Source organism: Chaetodon trifascialis, chromosome 3, assembly GCF_039877785.1.
Source record: "Chaetodon trifascialis isolate fChaTrf1 chromosome 3, fChaTrf1.hap1, whole genome shotgun sequence".
Classification (NCBI taxonomy): domain Eukaryota; kingdom Metazoa; phylum Chordata; class Actinopteri; order Chaetodontiformes; family Chaetodontidae; genus Chaetodon; species Chaetodon trifascialis.
The window spans coordinates 19,206,099-19,232,593 of record NC_092058.1 but is presented as its reverse complement, the minus strand read 5'-3'; the positions used below and the strand labels follow the sequence as shown (position 1 = coordinate 19,232,593).

The 26,495-nt window shown below is 40.8% G+C and overlaps 1 protein-coding gene across 4 annotated transcripts in view; it reads left to right on the top strand.

Moving 5' to 3' along the window:
* cpne5b (copine Vb) overlaps positions 1-26,495 on the top strand; it is a 113,522-nt gene that overhangs the window by 52,996 nt on the left and 34,031 nt on the right. For all 4 annotated transcript variants that reach the window (XM_070959646.1, XM_070959645.1, XM_070959642.1 and 1 more), the window contains one exon: positions 20,437-20,500. In XM_070959646.1, the coding sequence (XP_070815747.1) occupies positions 20,437-20,500 (64 nt within the window). The remainder of the gene's footprint in view (positions 1-20,436; positions 20,501-26,495) is intronic.

The following is a 26,495-nucleotide window of genomic DNA, read 5'->3' as shown; positions in this document are numbered from 1 at the left end:
TGTAGTAACTGTTTCAGCAGCATCCATGTTGGCTGGAAGTGAAGTGTGTGGGACAGATAAGTCATTGCTACAAACTGGTTTAGAAGAAACCCCCCAGAATATTCCCCTCTTTAAACAGTGAATCAGCTAACATGACCATTATGTCAGGCTGAATGAATGAAGTGAAAAGAAACAGTCTGATTTTCAAGCTACAGTTGCAATCAAAATTACTCAACCCCCATTGCATTGCATATTAGGCTTATTGGCAACAGTTTTTCAGCTGTTTGCAATAAACAAAGTAGACAAGAACAGTTGAAATTGTTTAATAAGACTATTATTACCATGTTTTTTAATCCAAATTCAACACAAAATGTTACTTTTAATCACTACTGCAGTCTCAAAATTATTCAACCCCCTGTCTCAAGCACACCCGATGCAACTAATCAAGGGCCTTATTAGTTCAGGTGTGCTTGAGACATTACAACAGGCCAATTTATTTATTTTTACAGAATATTTACATTTACATTTAGTTTTATCTTGTATTCACTGCTGCTTTTTCTGTCCATATTTTTTTCACTTTTTTGTTTACTTTTTTAAATTCTTGTATATATTTTATGGTCGTCTGTATGTTTTTTGTTCATTGCTACTGCAGCAAAACAATTTCCCAGATTGGGATCAATGAAGAAGCAGTCTTAAGTTTAAAGTCTAAATACCTGGACTGGCTAGGAGTTTGCTGAGATTGGTGTTTGCAAGTTAGACCTATGGCCAAGTCAAAAGAATCCCAGTGCCTGACTTGAACCCCATAGAAAATCTCCGGTGGGATTTCAAGAAGGCGGTGGCAAAATGCACACCTAAGAATATTCCTGAACTGGAGGCCATTGCTCATGAGGAATGGGCTGAGATTCCTCAGGCATGCTGTCAGAAGCTGGTGTCTGGCTATGCACCACGTTTGCAGCAGGTCACAACAGCAAAAGAGTGCCCTACTAAGTATTGAAGATGCTTGTCATGAAGGGGTTGAATAATTTTGAGACTGCAGTAGTCATTAAAAGTAGCATTTTGTGTTGAATTTGGATCAAAACCCTTGTAATATTAGTTTCATTGAACTACTTGAACAGTTCTTGTGTAATTTGTTTATAGCACACAGCTGAGAAATTGTATATTTTGCCAATAAGCCCAATGGGGGTTGAATAATTTTGATTGCAACTGTAGGTACATTCCCAGTCTGACTCCTATATAAAGCTAAAATTCACTCCTCACACACCGCTGACTCCCTGCGACCACATACAAGACGAGCAAATGTGAGCATCAGTATGTGGTCAATACAATCCCATCTGTAAGGATTTTTCACAAACTGTGTTAAGATACGCACACACACACACACACTCACACATCCATCTGTGTTTTCCTCCTCTGGCATGGTGTGCTAATGGAGGACTGGAACGCTGGACTGATAAAGCTGTCATACTGTCTCCCTCTCTGCTTCTTGCTGTCTTGAACAAAGTGATAAATCAAGTCTCTCCAATGTCATCGCTTTTACAAAGAGAGTTCTGTCTGTTAACACATGGGCACACACAGATGTGCACACAACACACACACACACACACACACACACACACACACACACACACACACACACACACACAGTCATCACAGACAAATACATTAGAGCCATGCTCCTCTGCTCAGGCTTTGAGAGAAGCTATTCATAGCTCTGAAACACAATCCCCTCACCTATCCCTCTTTGTTTTATGCTGTCATGTATCTTTCATTCCCTCACCCTCACCCTCTATCTCTTGCTCACACACACTGACACACTTGTGACTCCCTTTCAGATTAGACTACATTCCACTGGATCCAGCGCAGTGCTTTGCTTGCTCTCAGGGGAAGCCGCCATTGTTGGCTGGGGTCGCTGTCACAAGAGTAATGTCCGTTCTGGGAATAACTGGACTGCAGAAGCAGGTTTCCTTCAAGACAAAGATTGTACAGTAAATATGAGCTATAAGACTTATTTCCTTGGGGGGATTTTGGTGGTCAGAAAAGAGTAATGGCCAAGAGCGTAATTACTACTCGAGGGCTCCTTTTCCACATGAGTACCTAACCTTTTCCTCTCCTTCCTCTTTGCGCTGTCTCTCTTTAAAGATGAGGCTGATGGGAAGCTGGGGTTTTTGTAAGGCTGCAACTCCATCTCTGTCTTCTGGGAGGTCTATACTGAATATGGCTGTTGTAGATCTTTGATGAGGGGAAAAGGGGCTACAGATAGCACTTTGCAATCGGGTCACAAGGTTAGATTCAAGGAAAGTTTGGCAGCAAGTCACTAGATGCCTTCAGCTTAAGAGTATTACATGTCACTGTGTGGGTTGGTCCAAATTCCAATAATAGACAGGAGGTTGACAAAATTGAGTCATTTATTGTTGTACTGTTGATGAATCAGATGTTGACATATTGAACTTTTGTACCTGTACTTTAAACAAAAAGCTCTAACCAATTGCTGGATTCTCTCCGAAGCAGAGATTACCTCATCATACTTTAGCAAATGAAACCAGGAACAGCAGCTTTGGCTTTCCCCCCATATGTCTGTTGGACATAAGGTCTGAACACGCCATAAGGAATGGATGAAACAGTGTGCTTGTCTGCTCAAACACATGCTGCAACCATTAGCATGTCACAGTGACTAGCTAACTGCTGTTTTAACAGAGAGCACAGAGTTTTTTTTTTTGTTTTTTTTTTCAAAGCCATGGACCACACCATTTGATAATGACATTAGTTTATGGAGTTACAAATTATGTTAAAGAAAAAAAACAAAAACCAAAAAACCCTGTTCTTGCCTGCTGCATTGTGCAGTGCTGTGTAAAACATAAATAAAACCAGAATGCAATTATTTGCAAACAAACTGTGTTTACCAACAACAGTTTTCCGAAGCATTCCTGAGCTCATGTAATTGTCATGATCTGGTCTGTTCAGTTTTTTTAATTTCCTGTTTTATTTTGAAGGTTTTCCTCATTTGTCTCTTTTTGTTTTACTTCCTGTGTTGTATGATTGTTTTCACCTGAGTCTGATTAGTTCTCCTCCCCTGTTTATATAAGTCAGCGTGTTCTCCTTTGTCTTTGTCAGTTCATCCCTTCTATGTGGCGTTCGTGTTTCCTGTCAGATTGCATTTCCAGGATTAACTGCTTGCTGGATCTGTGCCTTGTTGCTCCGCTGGACCTTTGCTCTGTTCCCTTTTTCAGTGTTTTTTTTTCTCTTTTGCTTTGTGGACATTTTGCTTTGGTTTTGACTCTCGCCGGCTTCACCTACTCATGAGTCCTTCGTTGCCTTATTTTGTAATAAATTATTTTAATTACACCTGCCCTGCCTTGTGTTTGGTCGGCATTTTGGGTTCACTCCTTGTCTTTTCCCTGGAGTCCATTACAACAGTAGTAATATCCTTTATTCAATCATGTGTTCACAAAGAGCTGAACCTCTCTCCATCCTCGCTTGTGAATGACTGAGTCTTTCCAGGATGCTCCTTTCATACCCAATCATGATACTGTCACTTGTTACCAATGAACCTGTTTACCTGTGGAATGTTCCAAACAGGTGTTTTTGGAGCATTCCACATCTTTCCCAGTCTTTAGCTGCTCCTGTCCCAACGTGTTTGAAACATGTTGCTGCATCAAATTCAGAATAAACATATATTTACAAAAATCAATGAAGTTGATGAGGTCAAACATTAAACATATTGTCTTTGTGCTGTTTTCAATTGAGTATTTGTCAAAAAGGATGATGTAATTGTCACATTCTGTTTTATTTTCCTTTTACACAGCTTCACAACTTTTTGGGAATGGAGGTTGTTTTTCCTCACTGTGTGGAAGCTGGTCTTGGATGCGTAACTTGCTATCATGTATGCAGCTTTTAAGTGCATATTGAAAACCCTTTTTATTGGTTATTTTTTCAAACAAATTAGCTGGAAACATTCAAAAGTGAGCTGGAGGAGGCATTTTAATCCAACTCATGCAGCTAATGTTGGTGGAATTAGCTAGCTAGCTACAGGTGATCAAATCTGCTAATGGGACTTAATTTCAGTCAGCAAAATAGGTCATCGATGGAAATTATGAGCCTGCTTTTGTCTACTTCTGTGGAGCCATTGTTTCAAATATTTTGGGGTAAATCTGCCACTGTTGTCGTTGCAAACTGCTTCCTGTACTGTGAGAATGGAAAGCTTTTCAGGCATAGCAACAGTATAAAATCTGGACAGGGCATGGTGGACAGTCAGACAGGAGCGAGAAGGTTAGAGGATGTTCCAGCTCTCTTTCGTGAATCAGCAGTGTGACTTTATTGTTTGTGTCAATCACAGGTTACAGAACCATCCGGGGTCCAGCAGTTTAGTTGCTGCCTTTTGAAGAAAGATCTTGTCACAGTGTGGTCACAACTGCTACTTCTTGCTGCTTTGTTTCATGAATTGGTTAGTGCTCGTTTAATCTTTGAGGTGACAGCAAACCAATGTTTCCATGAAGGAAGGATGGAATGGAAGAAAGGAAAGAAGGAAAGGAAGGAAATATTTTCCGCTATACCTCCTCCACCTTCTGCTTTACAGGGAAGTCTTTGATGCTGTGATGAAAAGTGACAGCTATAATGCTCAGGGCAGTTTGTGTTTGAGGGGCTGGGTGAAATGAAACGAATGTTTCGGGGGCTCCCCCTCAGGAACAATACCACCTTGATCCAGGAAGCTCTCTGATTGCAAACACTGAAATCAAAAGGGAAGATCAGTGCTTTGCAGAGGATGATAATAATTCCATGACTGTGAAATTGGCAAAAACATCTCCTGATGAACTGACACTGATTGTAAAAATGGTCCAATGATGTTAACGAGGCCCAGTCCAATAATGAAGCTTTGATACTGTCTGTTTTTCATTGCCTCACCGCAGTGAGAGCGAGCGTGGTGATGCACAGATAGAAGACGTCTTAGCTCAGTTTTCTGCAGCTTCCATTTGGAGTACATACACTATGTAGCAGGAAAGTGAATATGGTAAATGGTAACAAGTTTATTTTCCCTTGTGACACTGTAATTCTATAATTATAACGACTAATATTAGCTTTTGTCATGTTCTGAAAAGGTAGGAGTTTGGAGCCATATTACACTTCTAGAGATAAACGTTTGGTCACTGTAAAAGTCCACATTGTGATAAATTGCACTACCTCATGCATTTTCTTTATTTCTTCTCTCACTTTCTTGTCTTAATCAAACTTCCCATCTAGAATACAACTATGCTACGCTGTTGAAAAACACATCAGCATAGCATATTCCACATCTGCCCACATCAGCTCAACTGAAAATCTTTTGACAAAGTTGCAAATGTAAGAGTGTCTCAACTAGGGTTAATGCAAATAACCTTTTGTTCATTATTTTTAGACCTGAATACAGTGTTTGATTAATTAATGTGCTGCTTGGCTCACACTTGTTCTCATAACATTAATTAAAACTTAATTTAATGCTACAATGTACATATAGTTGCTGAAGGCAGCATCACACGCTGCTCATTAAGTGAGTTGATAGTGGGAAGATGTAACAAATGCATTAATATTAGAATTACATGTTGCCTTCCTGCACTTATTTATATCATTTTTTAAGGCAATTTTATGTCCAGATTGGCTTTGAAAATATTATCATAATTCAATAATTTGCCTATGTTCGATAAATAAGAGCTTACATTCAATGTATTGCAAATACAACTTTCCTTTCCAGCTGCAATGAGCAAAGTTATGTTTGGAGAGAAAAAAAGGGTGTAGACTTTCATGGAAGAACATCTCTTCAACTGTCAAGAACAGGGGTGGATCAATCCTGCTTTGGGCTCATGTTGCAGCCAGTGTCACAAGAATATTTCACTCGTAGAGGAAGGAATGGATTCGATCATTCGATCAAATTATCACAAGTTAAATGAATAATATGACTCCGTTGTGGAGTTGCACACTTTGCCCAGTTGGTAATCCAGCCCAGGCAGATGCTGGTGTATAAACAGAACCGCTGTCTGCATCTGTATGTATTTAGGGTTTGCATAATACTGTGAGGAGTTCTTCAGACTGAAAGAAAAAGCAAGCAGCAGTGTTGGGGTGGCCATGTTGTTACAGCTACTGTGCAGAAGATAAAATAGCAGTGCAGGACTGCCATTTGAGTAATAGATCCATGAGTGTACAGGCTGACATCAAAACACTGCCCAGTGGTTTATAATGTAACGAGACACGATTTTACAACCCTGGAAAGGGTTGTTTTATCCTCCATCTTGATGACTGCAGGGTAAACAGTAAATCTACAGCTCTTACATTACAAACTCATCCTCCTTGAATGTGCTCTCACACATCATGCCTGCACGGTACGTTTCTTCATGACAATGTAATGCAAAAGTTGAGCCAGGTTCAACTTTTTCAACCCTGCATTGGCACCCCCGCTGTGCCAGTGCTGTCATCTCATTGAAATGAATGACATGACTTCATTTTTCCTCACAGCACTGTTGTCTGTCTGAACATGGCCGGACTTTTGTGCTCATCCTGGTTGTGGGCAGGATCCTGAAGTAGGTCAGGTAACCCCCGCAGAAACATTCACAGCAAATGGCAAAACAGCTTTTGAAACGAAAGTGTGTTTGTCGTGTGGATGAAAGCTCATCCAGTATTGATACCCTTGTGTCTAATATCTCTGAGCAAAACTCTGTTTCCTGTTCCTGCAGGCAGCAATTGATCATGGCTCACTCTCTCTCCGAGCCGAGCCATCTGTTAGAAAAACAATTTTTCTGTCATTGTGGATTCAATTGGGGCTATCCATCAACTTGACAGGGTGGGTTTGCTGCACTAAATTAACAAATTCAGGAGAGCTTTTATCAGGTTACAGTGCACCCTGAATTTAAACCTTGCAATCACCTGGTTGGGAACCAGCAGACTGATGGAAACCCACAGAACACACTAAGCCCAGCCTGTTTAAACATTTGGAGACAGCTATTTTGGCAAACAGCATTGATTTTCCTCCAAAACGAATGTGAGGACTCAGCAGCATTAATGGCAAACAAAGCATTACAGAGATTGGCTGCCATTGTTACGATGCTAATTGCCTGAGGTGTCATTTGCTCCCCAACAGAAAGAGGGAAAAAGGCTTTTTTTCCCATTTCATTTCACCCTCTGTGTTTGTGGCAATAAACAAAGGAGAAGAGAGAGAAGAGTCAGAGAAAACACATGTAATGAAATTTGTCAAGCCTGTTTAATGTGCTCCTCTTTGAATATCGCATTCTCTTCAACATACTTTTCTTCATCTGGCTTATTTTGAAATTGCATTTCCAGATGTTTGCTTTGACAGTCTGCACTCCAGCAGATGAAAAGGCTTCAGAGGGGAACGCAATATTACCCAAAAATGGAATAATAAGACACATCAATCAAGTACCATTGCCCCTAATTACCACATATCTGTCTCTAACTGCCCTCATTTCCAGATATGAATGAAGTGCACTTTAAACCACAGCCCCTATACCTTGACAGACATGACAGTTGCTGCCTTTTGATGCTCTGTGTGCTTCATTTGAAGTGTGATGGATGCTGCGTCTCGCTCTCTCTCTCTCTCTCTCTCTCTCTCAGGCAGAAGCAAAGCAAAGCAGAGATGCTACAGCAGCCATTTCAGTTCATTCCTTGGCTTTTCTAGGTGACTGCTCACTCTTTCCCTCTTCTATTTGATTAATGGCACCATCTCTCTGGTGGCCATTGTAATAAAGTCAGATGAGGTCTCGAATGGCTGAGGCTTTGTAGAATCAGCAGTGGATAATTGAGGAGGTGGATGTCTCAGGTGGGGGTCTGTGTCTGTTCTCTGTCCTCACGGCAATGAAATAGTGTTTCACTTTTCCCTTTGGTGGAGTTAGTGAAGTCAGTAATTGTGTTAGAGCAGCCGTGCTCCGCTGCACATTGTTGTATGTTTGGATGCTTGTGCTCGTGTTCGGTTTGAATGGTTACAGAGCTGGTGGTGTGGAAGAAACATGTCTCCTCACTGAACGCATCAAAGTGTGCTCAGTTTGTTCCCTGAATAATACAGAGGCGAAGGAGTGACACAGCATCTTCTTTAACCAGTGAAGATGCTCCTTTGTCAGACCGATGTTTGGCTTCCCACAAACTGTCAGAAGATTTTCCAGAGAAATCCTGCCTGAAACCTGGAAATCCTTCTGGTCTCCTTTCACGCTTCAGTGTGTAAATACTCACCTTCATATGGGATTGTCTGTGACACCAAATAGATGTATAGATGTAGTAGAGCACTCGTATGACCTAAAGATAGACTGGACAAAGCGATCCATGAATGTGTTAGGTCTGATATTCCAGTTTATGTTTGTTCTATTGTGTCAGTATTTCAGTATTTGACACAACGTAAATCAATATACCTGTCATCATTCACATCAAAGACATTTCTGAACATGAGACGAGGTGTCCATGTCTTCTCTGGGTGGATTTATTTTTTCAGTATGCCTATTGCAAATCATTGTCTAGGCCACATATGTTTATGTCCTCTCTGAGGATAGAGATTTTAAGGAGATTCTAGCTCGTTCCTAAAACCTAGTAAAACAGATTAAAAAAATCATTGGACAGGACCTGCTGTGAGCCATGAGGATCAATACAATCAGAGGGTCACTGACAGAGGCAGTGAGGTAAAATTCTGTAAAGATAATTAACTGTTATTGGTGCTAGTGGTTGTTTGTGTGAGGCAGCTCCTGTAAAGTGATTTTTGAATGAATGTTTTTTTCCGTTATATTCTTTGCGGCAGTATTTTCACCGTCATGACTTTCAATGATGATAAAAAGGGCCACAGACAAACAGTCACTGGTTTTCAGCTTGAATGTATAATTAGAGTCATCATGTTAGGCTGGACAGAAACTGAAAAGCTAAATGTTAAAGACTGGCAGCAAGTGCTTTAAACAATCACTTTGCACTAGCACAACATGTAATTTACTAATGTGCAACATCTTCTTCTGTAGTCATTTTCTGCCTTCCTCTATATATGAAACTTCTATAATAGAAATTTGCCATCCTCTCATCATCTATAATCGCATGTGTAACTAACAGAGAAAGAAATGAATGCCACCTCTAGAAACTGAACGTAACCAACAGGAAATCAAAGAAAACACACTGCAAGACTGTTTGAATTCTAAACAGATTCTTTGGAAGAGCAAAAACACCACCATCAATCACTGCCCAGTGCTAATTATTACTTAACCACCAATTAGAAGGTGAAGTAAAGTGTTTTTGAACCTGTTTCTAAGCTGCCCAAACATGCAGGGAGCTAAACAAGCTTTAAGAGATCATGCTTGTAGAAGGAGAGCTATGGAAGTTTGTTTTCAGTACATCCTCCACTTGGCTCTTCATTAATGTGCAGTTCAGTAACTCCGAGCTCCAAGACAACAGACATTTGCCATATTATACTTAATGAGACAAACTCAGCAGGAGCTCATGTCCCAATCACCCGTCCTCAGTCCTCATTTTTCTCCTCCTTTACTTAAAATTCAAGAAACGTAAATGTCAGTTGAAAAGAGAGGAAACACAGTGCCATGCTGGAGTAGTATCAGCGGATCATGTATGGTGTTGATTCTGCTCACACTGCATGGCATACAGTAGATAGGGGTAACTCATGTACCCAGTGCTTTGCTGCATATCCTAATTGCAAGTGAATTTAAAGTAAATCCCTGCAGTAATTCCTCTTTGGCTCATTAGCCTGAATGGAAGCAAAAATGAGTTGAAAACACTAATGCCAAAGACTTTTCCCTCTGCCATCCCTAATTGGTATCCACTGTCATGCTGTGCTGAGTTTGCATCACCAAGGCGATCAAAAGAGGGCGAGAGGAAAGAAAGGGGAATTGGGTCAATAAGGTGTCACACTTCGTAAAGTATCTTCTATGGAAAAACGTCAATAGTGGGCGATCCTGCAAGACCCTGTATTAAGATGTGGCTATGATTACCCAACAAAAACACTTGGTGAAGGTTCTGGAAATATCATACTTGCTTTGAGCAGAAACACAAACATTGATGGCAGGTCCTTAATGGAACGTGAACTTTAGTCTCCTTCATGAAATTTCCCCTTAGGACACACTACTTCCTGTGTACGCACTGAACATTTGCACTGGATAGAAATCTTGAGGTGCAGATTCATATGAATGTAGTTCCCAGGGATACTGGGCTGGAATAAGTGGGTGATCAAATAATACCTCCTGCAGTATGTTAAACGGCTGTGTTATAACTCAGTAGATGTTTAACACTGACACTGTGTCTGTGGGCATCTGCAATGGACCAGAAATCATACACCTCATTTGGAAGTGACTGCACTGTTTTAATTTATGTGTCACATTTTCTTGCTTTTCCTCTCCACCTTCTTTACCTCAGATTATTACAGTACTTTACATTTAGAGCACAAGTTCTTGTATGAGTTTCAACACTTGGCTGAAGCCATGAATCTTTAACACTTAAAATATTCACGCCCAGGAGTCAATGACAATGACAGTGACATCAAATGGAAATATTTAAGATGTCTTCTGTATCTTTTTACACACATTTCCCCAAATCACTGCTACATTTTTGGTGTCTTTTGAGCTTTGAGTTCTCAACTTTAATTTAAAGTCAAGTTCTTTGTTCTCTTTCATGTCATCCCAAGCATAAAGCAAGCTGTCCACAGACATGGTTTAACTCATTAGATTGCAGAGAGAATATGACCTGACAGTGCTCGGACCCACATGTGATCCTGAAATGATCAGATCATGAAAGATGTGTTGTGTCAACCGTACTGTAACCTCATCCCGAATTTGTTCTAAAACTCCCAAAAAAGTCTTTCAGCTGTGTTAAATTTTCGTTTTACAGTACCCCACTTGTTTGTGTTCAATGCATGGCATTTCACTATTGTTACTATATTTTCCAGCTCCTACATCTCCGCTCAATCCTTTAATCCATTTGGTTTAACTGATATTTATACTGTTTGCCAAAAATGTCTGTTGCACGTTTCTAAATGACCAGCAAATCTTTTCCCTTTGCCCTTTCCAAAAAAAAACATGACCATAAAAGAAATCTGTGTTCAATGTGTTGTTTTCTTCACAAGATATCCCTATTTGCAAAAACTGGTAAGCATAAGTATCCATAAAATGAGGTTTGCACGAATAGTTGTTGTGGCATGTTAACAACAGCAGCCAGTATTCATCACTGGAAACTGTCTTCAAGAGCTGAAGCCTCACTTTCCCTCCCAAAACATACTGATGAGCATTTGGTCGGTTTTAATGGCAGACTATAATCACCACCCCCGATAGTCTCCCTAAAGGACTCCCCCATGGCACTTTTGTTTTCATGCCTCCTGCTCAGCTTGGTCACAGTGTGCGGTTTGTGGCCTGAAGATCAGTAAAAGCTACCAGGAGGCTAAACGCTCAGCCTTTTTTTATTCTTGATCGCCATTTCAGAGAAAAGCTGTGGAGTGGAATGGATTAGGTGAACTGTGGGTGTGAACCTGGCAATGCGACAGACTGGAACACTGCAGCCGGAAGACAATGCATCCAACATGCAGCATACTGAATTATGTGTGTGCACCGTGTCATTTATTAAAGGTTGTGCTTCGTTTTTTTTTTTGTTTTGTTTTGTTTTTTTAAGTTTTTACGCAATGGTAGCATTTCATGAAACTTTCTGACATACATGGTGATCATAAGAGGCAACCAGAACCTCATATACAACACAGAGCAAAGGGGCGCCTCAGAGCGTACTGATAAGTCAGACAACAGCTGTTTCCAGATGGTTCGGTGTGATGGTGATTCTTTGGGGGATTGGATAGGAAAAGTGCCAGCCTTTGCAATGAAGCTGCTTCAGTTTTGAGAAATCTTTCCAGGGTGTTTGCAACAGATGGTTGTCTATATGTGTAACTGCTGGAATACAGGAGGCACGAACGTGACGTGTTGCATTTGCCTGCTACACACACTCTGTCTTGTCTCTGAAACATCGCTAGCATTTTCACATGAACACGATCGGCTTCATACCGAGTTTTTCCATGTGATAAGGCAGATGGTTATGCAGGGTGTAAATAGGCTATGTCAACTGGTGCTGAATTAATTAACTAGATCATTTTAACTACAGGATCATGGACACACATTGATGTGATATATACTGAGGAAGGTCCTTGGTGGTAGAGAGCTTTAAACAACATGTAGTTCATTTCAATTGGTCGGTGTTCTCTATTACTTATTTAAAAGAGGACTAACTCTAATTGTCTGATATTGAGCTTCTTAGTACCAGCAGACGAAAGTTCCTTTTCTGGATTAGGCAGATGATGTTCACACTCTGTCTGACAGGGTCACTGGAACATGTAGTGATCCTGCACCTTTACCACTGTTCTTCAGTAAATGAGCACAAGGCTTGGACAGGAAGTGATTTATGAAAACCTTCATGAGCATTCAGCTGAAGGTGATGACAGCGCCCCATGTTGTAGAGTGAGCTGCCGGTGTCCTGTACATGAACTAATCATTGTTAATAATGAGGGCAACTCTATATGCAAATGTTAATAATTTCACTGAGGAGTGGCAGGATATGAAATCATTTATGTTGTAGGAGTGGTAAACATGTTTTGTTGGGAGAAACGATCGAGTGGGAGGTATATGTCAGGTTCTAACTCCATAAACTGCTTTCAAGCTGTCAGAAAATGCCAGTAGATTGAAGGATGATGTATCCTTGGACAATTTTTCACGGCATAGTTCTGAGGTGAGGTGTTGAGTGTGAACCTGAAGTTCTCCTTTTAGACAAACTGCCAGCAGCAATAAAACTGAGGCGCGTTTAAAGGCAGGGCACAAGACATGGGGCTTGATTATGTCTGAGCTGAGTGCTGCTGGCCTGAAGTGACAATGGTGGCAGGAAAACTTTATTTTTCTCAAGAGCAGGAAATACTTCCAGAGATCTTAAAAGTACAATTTCAGGCGATTTCTTGTAATCTTTATGCACTCCAGTCCCCACATTGGAAAATGTAATGGCTTTATCAGTCAGCTTGACTCACTGTCTTCCAACAGAAATGCCAACAATGAACAAATTGGAAAACTTTGGGTGATTAATGGTAATCAATATAATCCAACATACTATACTAATAACATATGATAATAAATCCACTTCCAAAATTCATTTATAATGCCCAGTTCCCTGTGTCCTGTTCAATTATTCGGTGTGCCTAGTATGCCTATTTGTACACCTATTGTGCACAGGTATAATGACTTACCAACAATGGAGAATGGAGTAAGCATTTACAGAATGCAAATACACTGAATGGCTATTGTTAAAATAACACCTTGTTGTGTCAGTTGCACACTGACAAAGGCATTGCTGAAACATCTGCGCATTTCTTCCCTGTGCTGAATTTTGACATAGAAAAGTGGACAAAAGCAACATTCGCATTGATTTGGGTGTGCAGACTCTTTTTCCTCTCTTTCTCTCTCTCTCTCTCTCTCGCTCTCTCTCTCTCTCTCTCTCTCTCTCTCTCTCACTCGCTCTCTCTCTCTCTCTCTCTCTCTCACCTTTTTGTGCCTGAGTGCTTGATTTTTTTCCCTTCGACTGCAATAGTACTTGCAACTTGTGCAAATTGGAACACCTTACATAGCTGTTGTGTCATGCTGTCCTCAGACTCAATTCATCGTTCAACCTTTTTGCCCTTCTCCCGCAGTAGAAACCTCTCATTTTTCTACGTTAATCATGGTGAATTTTCCAGGCTCTCAGTCGAGCCGTTGCACAAAGTGAATCAATGATGGGCTATTCTTTACTGTAGATCCCTGTGGTAGAGTGCTCTTCTGGAAGCCCTCCAGCACAATCTGACTCTACAGAAGTCTGACTATGTACAATGGCCCTTGGCCCTGAACGCAGACCTCTATGCTTCGAGTTACTTCAATGGCTTTGTGTGTCTACTTGAAACCTTGTTTTGTTTGGAATAATTGTAGGTATATTCATTCATAAAATAAAGTGAAACTTGGACTCTAACTTAGTTCCACATCGATCATACATTATATCCAAACATTTTTTAATCACCATACATACTAATATATTTTTTTGTGTGTGTAGGATTTAAGGATGATTTAAAATTACATTTTCAAAATTATGTACATGCAGTACTTTCTGTTTATCTACCTGCTACATTGGAAGTTCATCACATTCTGCTTTTTAACCAGAAGCAGCATGGCTCTGGGGAGGCTTTTGTTTGCTCCATCTGCCTGTCTGCCATCCACCACTTTGGTCCAGACTGAAATATCTCAAGAACTATTTGACGGATTAGGATTAAATTGTGTACAAACATTCATGATTCCAAGAGAAGGAATTCTGTTGACTTTGGAGGGTGCCTTGACTCTTCCTCTAGTGTCACCATGAGGTTGGGTTTTGAGCTTTTCACTGAAAGGCTTGACAACTTTTGGATGAATTGCAAATAAAATGTGTCCAGATATCCAACTCGAAGATCCTGGCTTTTCATCTGGTGTGAAATCTCCATTTGTCCAATAATCCTCCTCCTAATTAGTGAATGTTAGCATGCTTACATGTTCAAGTAAGATGAGGAAAATGGTAAACATTATATTTGCTTAGCATCAGCATGTCAGCGTTGCCACTGTGAGCTTGTTATCAGGCTGATGTCAGCATTCTCAGTTCAGCCTCACAGAGCCGCTAGCGTGGCTTAGACTCTTAGTCGGGTTAATTGTAGGCTGGAAACAGCTTCCAAATTTACCCAGTAGTTACACACTTTCCATCCTCTCTCCTTCTCTCGTCCGTCTCATATCCCCCTTGGCAAAATTAATTTAGCCGTTCCTTATTCACAGCAGCTTTGTTAGGTTGGTTTAGTCTTTGACTCCCTGAAGATTTCTGTAATTACAGATTTTCACCACTGTGTGTGTGTGTGTGTGTGTGTGTGTGTGTGTGTGTGTGTGTGTGTGTGTGTGTGTGTGTCTGTGTCTGTGTGTGTGTGTGTGTGTCTGTGTCTGTGTCTGTGTGTGGCCATGTATTCCTTATGTTGTGGGGACATAAATCTCTTTACACAGTCATATTGTGGGGACTCGCCTTCCTTATGGAGACAAAATGCAGGTCCACAAAATGTAAATCATTACATTTTAGGGTGTGTGTGTGTGTGTGTGTGTGTGTGTGTGTGTGTGTGTGTGTGTGTGTGTGTGCGTGCACAATAATGTATGTCTGTTGGTCTTTATGCTTGAAAGGGTTTTGTGCAAGTGTGTTCTCTACATTTACATGTTCTTATGGGCAATATTATGTCTCTGTTTGTCAGTGTTTGTGTTTCTCTGCATGTGTGTGTGTTAATATACAGCCCTCCTTTGTTTAATATCAGAGGTTCAAAAGCGCTCCTGTGTGTACCCTGTGGCTCTTTGAAGCACCGTGTTAATGGATAGGTTAGATTATGCATGCACCACGGCTTTGACTCTTCGAAGATAAAAATATATATTCTTCCTTTTCAGACTTCCGAAGTTATTGCAACAAGAGCCCTCTAATTAACCCAGGTGCAGTTCAAAGAATAAAATTAGCCTGGCATGTTTATTAGATTAGTGTTTGAGGTTTTTAGTAATATGAGGGAGCACCCTCAGGAGGTCTATCCTCCGTAACTGAGGCAAATTAGAAATCAAGTCTGTACCTGAGGGTTTTTTTTTTGTTTTGTTTTGTTTTTTTTTGCTGTTGCAAATCAATAGCAAGGTGCTAATGAAATCTTATTTGATCATTTTCATCTCCTTCTTCCAATATATTGTCAAGCAATAAGATGGGTGGGATTTTTGGCATGTAAGATGGATCAAATCCAGCAGGAGACAGATTGCAGTTTAACACCAACTGATTTGTTTTCCTTTCTGTGAGTTACACAGCAGCAGATTTATGAAAATTATATTTACAAAATATGGTTGTTTTACAACTGTGGATATAGAGAGCGATCAGAGAGAAAGATCTTGAGGATTCCTATTGACACAGGCACACACATTTTTTGTTTGTTTGTTTGTTTAATTAATTGTAATTTTTCAAGCAAAAATGACCAAGTTCGTTACTCTCACTTGTGGGAATTTGTGAAACCATTACATAAAAATGGATTAGAATAATGGTTTTGGACTATAGGCTGGAAAAAGCTGACTATTGACCTTTAATTCACATATGCACCCTTTTAAAGGATATCATTAAAATACTAAAGAGAAATTGTATTTTGAGCTTTTGCGTTCTGGGACAGCACTCGGCACAACTAATATTCTTAGTAACATCCATTCACTGCATGTCTGAACTTTTAAAAAGCACCCTCAATAAACTAATGTTGTTGTACAGATGTGAAACATGTTCTTCACATACAGAAAAACAGGGTTATGGTTCAAAGCTTGTTCCTGTGGCTGTGCATCAGGTTGGTCATTGAAGCCGTAGCTGCTCTGCTGTGCAGCGTGTATAGCCATAGCTTGTCAGCACAGCGCAGATTCACTTGTGTAACCCAAACTCTTTTGTCTGTCTATTTCTGGGAAGACCCGAGAGGGAATTGATTCGGTTGAGGAAGGTGAAGGGAGCAGGATGTAGTTATGGAGTCATTTGTCTATTGGACTTGTAGTTTTGAGGCAGTGGCCGATAAGGTGCCAAATGTCTGCAAGCGTGTAAGATTTTAGGTGAACACTCGCAGTTCCCTTCATCACTTGCCCATGCATGTGGGTTTCCCCACCTGAAGATCGATGGGAGCTTTTACTGTGTGAATCAAAGGCCTCCATCTTCCCCTTAGAACACACTCACCTCTGCACAAAGAGCAGAAAGCACTTATACACACAGCTGGAGAGCACTTTACCCAGTCTTTTGACCTCATGATGTTGTGTGCGAAACCTCAGGCCGTCATGTCAAGTCGGTCAATCTTTTGTGGAAATTGACAGACAAATTGCAGGTAGAAATACCACTGTCACTGTAAGTGTAATGCAAATCTTAACTTAAGTCTAAGTCTTCACATTTTAGAACTTGTGCTTTTTTATTTTTTTGCCAAATGTGTTTAGGACAAAACAAAACAGCTGCCTGGATTACAAATAGTGACAGCACGTTTTACAATCCAAGTATGTCGACATTCATATCCTGCAAATGATGCCGTGTCTTATGCGCGCACACACACACACACACACACACACACACACACACACACACACACACACACACACACACACACACACACACACACACACGCACACACGCACACCTTAGATAATGTGTTCAGAGGCCGTGCACGACCACAGTGCCGCTTTACATAGAACATTTTCTAATCACCAAAAAGACACATTCCTCCCTGTGTGACACACAGCTGATGAATGAGGCAATTAACACACGTGCAGAATGACCACAATAAACTTCACAGTCCCCACGTGAGACAGATAATGGCCAGGAGGATCTCACACCCCGATGTTACACAGGCAGATAAATGAAAGGTGATATATTTTCTGGGGAATCATGAGGAATGGTTTGTCGATGTGCTTATAGGCCTTAAGTGGAGCATATTTTTATACAGGTCTCATATTGACCAATGGATGGATTTTGTCTGGATACAATTTATAATTCAATTCAATATTTTTGAATATTTTTTCACTGTTTTGCAAAAAAGAGAGTAATAACAGCATAAAATCATGAGTTCACAATGTACTCAGCCAACCCTCTGAGGACAACAGGCACACTGAGTGCTGAGAAGATCCTGTCACCAAAACATGAAGACCTGGACCCAGGACAGGCCTTTGGTTGCAGGAGTTCACTTATATAAGCACAGGAAAGACTATTCAGTGCTTTGAAGACAGGAACCAAGCTTTTCAACTCTTCTAGAGCTAAGAGGGAGCCAGTGGAGCGAGGAGAGAGGAGCAGGAGTAATATGGTCTCTTTCTTGATGATGTTAAAAGCCTCGGCACAGCACTCTGAACAAGCTGGAGACAGATTTAAAAGGTTTAAGTGTCACCAGAGCATTTTGCAGTAATAAAGGTGGATGAATATCACGGTGGTGATGACTTTCTCCAAGTTAGACACACACATTTGTTTTGTTGACTGAAGCTGGATTCACCTGATTTTTTTTGTTTGTTTGTTTTGCCTCTGTGCCAGCTGTCTGCTCCTCCATCCATCCCATTCTCATAAATGCAATATTTCAGGAACACTTTGAAGGAATTACTTCAGGTTTGGCACAAATATTCACTTGGACTCAAGGATGAACTGATTAGATTTTGGTAGTCAAAGGTCAAACGTCAAGGTCACTGTGACCTCACAAATCAGGTTTTTGGTCATAAACCAAGAATTTATACTCTAATTATAACAAAATGTCACACAAATGTCTCATAGAATGAAATGATGAAGATGTGTTATATCCAAAAGGTGAAAGGTCAGCTTCTCAACGTTCTGCAAAGACACTTTCTTGGCCATTATTCAACACCATAACTCAGGAACAGAAGGGAGGTTGTGTCCATATTTCACATTTAGTCAGACACTGAAGTGGTGACTCTAATGTTGGGTGTCTGGGATTCTGGTTTATCCAACTTCATTACAGAATCTAATTTGATTCCCACATTTTTCCTGAAGGCGTCACAGAGAGACGAGGTTTGGTGTAAGAACAGGCAGTCAATTTCATGGCGAATTCAAGGAAGTCACATGAAAAGTGCAAAGTACAAGTACCTCATAATTGTACTTGAGGACAGTTCTTGACTAAATGTGTGTAGTTTCAGAGAACTGAATGTCAATCCTCAGATTCAGGAAGAGAAATGCAGCTTCCATCCAGATCACAGAACTGTGGAGCAGCTCTTAGACTGAGCAAGCCAGTGAATTCTCATCCATGCATCAGTTTATTTTGGCTCAGTTCATTATATGAATCATTATTATATATACACAAAACAAACATGGACACCAACCAGCGGGTTTCACTGTTTATAAGCAGTGACATTTGTGCTGAAAAGGCCAGAAAAGGAGGGAAAAAGCTCAAAGTTTGGTTGGATCCTGGATTCATTTTGATGACAAGATGTGAAGGACTGCGGAGCCGGCAGAGGTCATTAACTAAAGGAATTGCCATAGTAGTGGATTTACATGGAGAGATGAAGTAGATCCACTTACATTTTTCACATTGAGCAGATTCAGGAAGCTGTCTTGACAGCAATGATCTTTGAGAGAAAGGAGAACCCTAACCCTAATCACCCTAACCAAAATGGAGGAAGCGATCGTAGCTTACTATTAGCTGTATTCCACAATCCACCTTAACCCTCCTCTATTGAAGCATAAACTGCTCCAGAACAGAGGACTGGTTTGCTGACAGTTATGAGACAGGAGTCGATGGTATAAATTGTGTGAACTTATAGTCCCGCTGTCAACCAAGCTAACTACAGTAGCTTGCTTGCTCGACAGTAAGCAGTTGGCAGTTTAAGACCTGAGAGAGTTGGAGAGCTTTTCCCCCCTCCACCACCTCTTAATGACATGGTGTACTATCCTGGGAATAAAATGCGAGGGGAAGCAAATGACCCCCTCACCCCTTTTTTCCCCCTTTTTTTTGTTTTACATATTTTCCACTTACAACTTCTCATGTCCTCATATATAAATTCCATTTCAAGGGTACAATTCAATTCCATCTGTCACCTTGAGCGGACTAAAGGATGGAACAGATTTAGTCATATTTGACAACACTTCAAATCTTAGCATAGGCACACACACACGCGCGCACACACAGGCAGTACATAGAGACATTACTGAGACATACAGACAAATACATTTCCTGGTGTGCTCCAAACAAAAGGACGGTTGAGTGGAAAGTAAGTGGAAAAGACAAAGGAGCCGGCAAAGAAAAAAAAGTTGTGTCGACTTCAAAGGAGTTATCCATTCCCTCTCTGTGCTGTTTGAATCAAGTGTAATAAACGAGACAAGAGAGTTGAGCTTTTGATGGTCTTTCCAATTCTAAAATCTTCTTTGAGGTGTGACAGATGTGAATAAGCACATAACCCCAGTCTGAATTAGATGATAATAATTACCAACACAGCTATCTGAAGGTTCAAACCAGCACTGTTATTTTGCCCTTAAGCCAGGCACATGTAATACAAAGATAGCAGCAGAAAAAAGAAGGGAAGACTCCATTAAAGTATACAGTGTGTTTCCAAAGAGGTATTTTAAGATGTGCAATAGTACAGTAATGCTTATCTTGACTTGATTTCACAAGTAATCAAGCCTTACTGGCTCTTGCAGGAAATGCAAGAGTTCCAGACAGTTATAACAGAAATTAGATTAGTTTCTTCGTATCGTCTTGCCATCAGAAAAATGTTTGAAATCAAACTAGAAGCTGAAGTTGACCTACAGAAAATCAATTTTTTGCTGTTGAGTATAGTCAGGAGGACTAAATCACATATGGAAAATTGGCATTTTATTCATGCAGTGGCCTTTATTGATCTCTTTGACCACCAATGATAGACAAATAGAAGATATGTTCCCCTCATTTCTGTGAAGCTCTTATTGTTTTGTCTCTTTGCTCCACAGAGGGATCCTAGGGAAGAAATGTGGAACCATCATCTTGTCTGCAGAGGAGCTGAGCAATTGCCGAGTGAGTAAGCCATAATAATCTCCCCTGCCAAACACACATTAACAGGCAAACATCTGTCAGCAGAGCCTGCTGAAACAGACTTCACACATACATTGGATTGAGCAGTATGGAAGCTCAGAGGGGCCACAGATGCAGACAAACGAAACTTCCTGTTGTCACTTACTGTACTAGCTAAAAATGGCTAATGTGATAATTGAAGGAGCAAGGTGGAATTTGCCCCTTGGCGGGGGGCGAATAACTAACAGATCAATCTATCTATCTAATTTATCTACCTACCTACCAACCTGCTACAGCGCCAATCACACTTACACACCCAGGCACACACACAAACCCCTGTGAGAAAATAACAGCCAGGGCAGCTCCTCTCACTCTGCAGAGTGTCCCCCAGTCTAATGAAATGGCCCAGGAACATGATGGGGTGAGCGCTGACTGTCAACCAACACTGTGCTGTAAAGCTGTGAATGCTTCACTGGGCTCCCAGCACACAGATTAGAGGAGGATATTGAAAAGCAAGAGAGTGCAACAGAGCGAGAGAGAGAGAGAGAGAGAGAGAGAGAGAGAGAGAGAGAGAGAGAGAGAATAAAGGAGAAAGAAATGATGGCACAATAAAAATGAAAGAGTAAACAAGCAGTGATAAGATGGAGAGGAACAGAGATTTGTGTGTGTGTGTCCATGTATTCCTTACGTTGTGGGGACATAAATCTGTTTACACAGTCACACTGTGGGGACTCGCCTTACTTGTGGGGACAAAATGCAGGTCTCCATAAATCATTACATTTTAGGGTGAAGACATGGGCTAAGTTAAAGTAAGGTAAGAGTGTGTGTGTGTGTGTGTGTGTGTGTGTGTGTGTGTGTGTGTGTGTGTGTGTGTGTGTGTGTGTGTGCAGAAGAAGGAGACAGAGAGAGAAACTGATACAAAGACAGTGAAGTGAATCAATAGAGGATTATTTCACACCCAGCGTGCAGCAGCTCTTAGCTATTAGAACAGCATGGCTGATGATAGTGTGAGACCGAGCGCTGGTTAATTAAAACGCAGCTCTGCCTGACCTTGTCCCTTTAGCCTATGGGACACACGCGCACACACAAGCATGCACATTCATACAGAGATCGTGCTTACTTTCTCTTACACATGCTCGTTCACAACCCGTCTTGATACTTATTTACATACAAACACGCCTACATTAACATGGGAAGCTGCCAGATGCTTTGTTGAATTTGGTGTCACCTACACAGCCCGGAATACAAAACAAGATGGACTGTTGTTGTCACTTAAGGCTGCTATATATTTTTTTTTTTTGTATGTTAACAATTGATCACATGACTACTCAGGTGTGAAAGGGGCTGCTTATAGTGATGAACCCACAGATAATTATCACCCAACTCTGCACTTCAGCTTCAGCTCCTTGGAGCTTTAGTGCATCTGCAAGTGGTAACTAGGCCCACTTTGTTTGCACTGCTGTCATAGTGTTCACAGATGATGTTTTCAGCGAGAAAGCTCTGGTGGAGATCAAAACAAAGGTATCCACATTCACACGAGCACAATTCCAATTAATGCTGATATCTATTGGATATCCTAACAAGTTCTCCATATTAACTTATATGGTACATGTTATGTTTGCAGCTTGTTGCCACTGCCCCAAGAGGCTTCAACTTTCGTAGCTTTAAAATGAGACAAAGCATTTATATCCAAACCAAGCTTAGTTCACAATCTACTGTCATTGGCTGATGGCTCAGCTGATCTCAAAACAGTTCAGCTCATTCTCTGCTTCGCATTCTATTGGCATATCTCAGACAGGGCGCCCTGTTGAAGCTGGCCTGGCCTGCTTACCCTCGCTGCTCCCTCTGTGCCTGCATGAGAGGTGCTTCAGGCTTTTTAATGTAAGCATCTGGACAGACAGGGAGGTCTGAGAACAGAGCCATACCACCAAATGTAATTTATGCAGTTTTAATAGATATTCTTTGACTAAAGTGGTCCTGACTGAAACACAGTTATCTTAGTAAGGCACAGCATGAGTTTCTAATGATGGACCTTCTGTTGGGTATGATCAGGCTGAGGAGGTTAACATGCATTGAGCATCATGAACTGACATGATTTGCCACTTTCCATCCTCGATGTTGCCTCAAGAGAAGTGACTGTGTGGCATGTGACTGTCTTTGTGGGGGGTTTTCCTGACATACCCTTCAGTAGGGAAATGTGATACGTTCGTTCATGACCATGATTAAACCTCATCAGCGAACCTTCACTGTGATGCAGTCAGTGCAGAAAGTGAGTGGTGTGCAGTTTGTGTTTCCTGCCAGTTTTAAAGGAGACTTATCGTCAAACAGCCTGTGTTTTTTAAATTCTTCCAGGATTGTGTTGAAAACTTTTGTATAGCAGTATTTAATAATATTCAATAGAAACGTTAGATGACAGCACTCTTTACTTTGCTCTCATGCACGCCCCAAAGGAACAGGCTTATCTTGGGAAATGAAACATTTACAAGTCAACAGAGTTGTCTATTAAGAACTTCTCTGTAGCTCAAATGCTGCAATTATTTTGGCTCTGGGGCCTTTAGCTTTTATTGACTTGAGTTGGCAGATTTATCCTTGAGACATTATTATAAAACTACAAAGTACAAAGAAGTTTGGAGAGAGAAACTTTTATTGTTGTGGCACCTTTTAAAAAATTCTTTCTCTCACTTAGTTGAACATCATTAGGATAATGATGAAAAGAAGAGCAGCTAAAGCTAATAAACTAAGGTCATACAGTAGCAAAAAGTTTGACAACAGAAACCATCAAATAATTATATTGCCAGTGCAGAAGATCTCTAATCCTTTTTTTAGCTTGCTTAATGTGGTCTTCACAATCTCTGCTGGCACTGGGAACTCAATGGAGAAAATATAAGCAGCCCAAGATGACCAATCTCCATAGTTGCTGTAAGACAGATTTGTGATTACATTTTTGCTTTTTGATGAAATTTAAGTTAAGCCGTAGCCTATGGTGCTGCTACAGAAGTGTCAGCTCTGTAGCTATGCCAAAAAAAGGTAAGTCTGCCATTTTAGAGCCAGTATCTGATTACCTTAGCTTAGCATAAAGACTGGAATCGGGGGGAACAGCTAGCCTGACTCTGTCCAAAAGTAACAAAATCAGCACATTTAAAACTCAATAATTAATTTGTTGTATCTTGTTATATTGTTTCATTCATACACAGAATGAAATGTGTGTAAAGCATTTCTTGGCTCGATGTATCAACAGTAACTCTCCGGAAGAAAGTGATTGACCATTTTTCCCAAAAACTTCTTTAACATAGAACTAAAAATGATTAAACTCGAGGAGCTGAGAAGAAAAGGTGTTGGTTAGTTCATCAGTACATCAGCACTGATTGACAGAGAAGATGTGATTATTGTAATAGTCTGAATGCAATACTTCTCTACTTTCTCTCATGCAGGATGTAATATTACCCGCGAAGCCTGCACACAACCTGAATAAATATTCTAGCAAATGTCCCAAGTTGCACAAACCCTGCACTCTACCTGAGGCAGTTACTGACTTGGTTTGAGGTATTTCTCAGTGTAATACCGAAGGTAGTCACAGATTCAGCAGCAAAATGAAGGGTAGGAGAAAACATCCCATAACAGTCTGGCTTTTACACATCTAAACCATGTGGACAAAGTACTGTTAGAGACTGAGGAACAAAACTGGCAATTAGGAAAACATTGTTCTCCCATGTGATCAAGTTTATGAGAGGAGCGGTAAAATTAATCAACTTAAGCATATTGAAACATTTCTCCAACTCCATGTGCTGGTTATTAAAAGTTTTTTGCAGCTATATAAACATTGTGACTATAAAAATATTGGGTTACATAAATTTGATTAACTCCCACTTGCATACTCTATTGACACACCTGAAGCAACCCATTTGTGTGGGTGGCAAAGGCGGGGGAACATAAGACTCCTGTACTCTCAATGGATTTTTTTTTTTTTTTTTTTTTAATTTAAAGAAAGACTACAGTACAATCACTCAACTGTCATTAAGCCAGTTTTAAAAGATGTGAAGTAAAGGTAAATCTCTGGAAATGCCTTTTAAAAAGAAACTGAACAAAGCTTCAACTTGCACGGTGGAAACTTGAATTTCCTCTGATAGAAAATGTTTCTGCATAGCAGCAGATCTGGATGCTGGAGCCTCAGGTGGATGCTTGCCATCAGTCGAATGATAGCAGCATTTCAAAATTTCACGTATGAAATTTCATGACAATATTGACTGCCTGCCCCTGCCCACATCACAGTATTTACAGTATACTGTATTACTGAATTCGATAGGACCAACAGCATCTCAAATGTCTCTTGCAAAGCAATCTAACTCTGCTCCATGTAGGAATTCTTTTTTATTTTTGTCTAACATATTTGTAACAGGATATATGAGCAGTGCAGAGTGGGAGCAGAGCAGCATGATTTAGCTTGGAGCGTTTCTCTGTGTTCCCTCTCCCTTCGAGATAAAACTCCATCACACGAACAAGCTGATACAACCCCAGGAGGAGTTTCAGTTTGCCTTTTTTGCACAAATTTAACCATTTGACTGTTTTGCAGTCTGTGTCTTTTGGCCACTAACAGCCAATGGAGATGGCTGATATTCCAGCTGTTTGCTGTGACAGTGTGGTGAGTCTGTGCATGAGAGGAACTCCAGTTGTGCTCTTTTTTGCCCTTCTTTCTTCCACATCCTCTTCATTTTTGTGCATTTATATCATCAGGACAACCATAAAGTTTGAGCAAAATCATTGCTTCTCTTCACATGACAGATCCACCTCTGTTTGCCTCACTTCCTGCGCTTCCATTCACTTTGCTGTCTTCTTTGATGCCTCTAAATTTCGCGTCACATTGTGCAGTAAAGGGTGAAGGGCGGCTCTCACCACGTTTGGTGCAGTGCAAACTAGAACAGGTTTTCTCTTTGCGTGAGCAGAGAACAAGTGGGTTAGAGAAAATATCAAATGTAGAAAATAGAAAACCTGGAGCAGCTTGGAGAGGAGCGATTAGAAGATGCTTTGAGCAGGGAGCAGAAATTGTTGCCGCTCCATTCCACTCACATACTCTGTTTGGCAATCCTTATAAAATGCTGCAAACCAACAAAACAACATAAATCACAGATTTCTTATCCTGTGGCTTTTAAATGAAGAAAGAAAAAAGGGAGCTAATCCAGGAAAGGAATTGCCAATTTGTAGAATCACACGTCTCACTGAGGGTCATGTGCTGTATGTTAGCTATCATAACTCTGAGACTGTCCCCGTGTGTGTGCACTGTGGAAACACAGAGAACTGCTCACAAACAGCAGGGAGTCATTTGTCATTGCTTATCACGTTATGTCCACCTTCCCTATCCTTTACACCCCCTTTTTCTCCTCCCAGCCTCATCACTTTGGCAGTTAATTGAGTCACCATCCCTCCACCCTCCCCTTTCCACCTTTCTCATTTACCTTTTTTCCGCATTTAACCTCAAGAGAAACCCACTGGCTCACACTAATTCATGCCGATGTGATTCTCATGTAAATGCACTGGTTTGGCCCTGACACTGTACTTTTACTACATCCTCTCCCTGTCTCTCTTCCCTTTATTAGTGTAACTATAACACACACACACACACACACACACACACACACCTACACACTGCTCATCTCTCCTGTCACAAACACTCCTTCATTACTCCGCCGAGGGTGTGAATGTGTCTCTATCCAGCCTGGCCCCTCTCTTTAAATATTGATACTCTGATTCTCTCCATATTAGCAAATGGCTGTTGATCACAGACCTTTGCAAGAGTGTGTGTTCGTGCCTCAGAACCTTAATGAGACAGGAGCAGATGCATATTTAATATCCCCAACACATTCCATCACCATAAATGCTTTTATGTGCCTATTAGCTTTGCAGAGATTTCCTGGTGTGTCCTTCCATTCGCTGACTCAGAACAGCAACGTTGCCAAACTCTGCCTGCTTGAAAACTGAAACCTGCGATTACTTGCGCAATCTG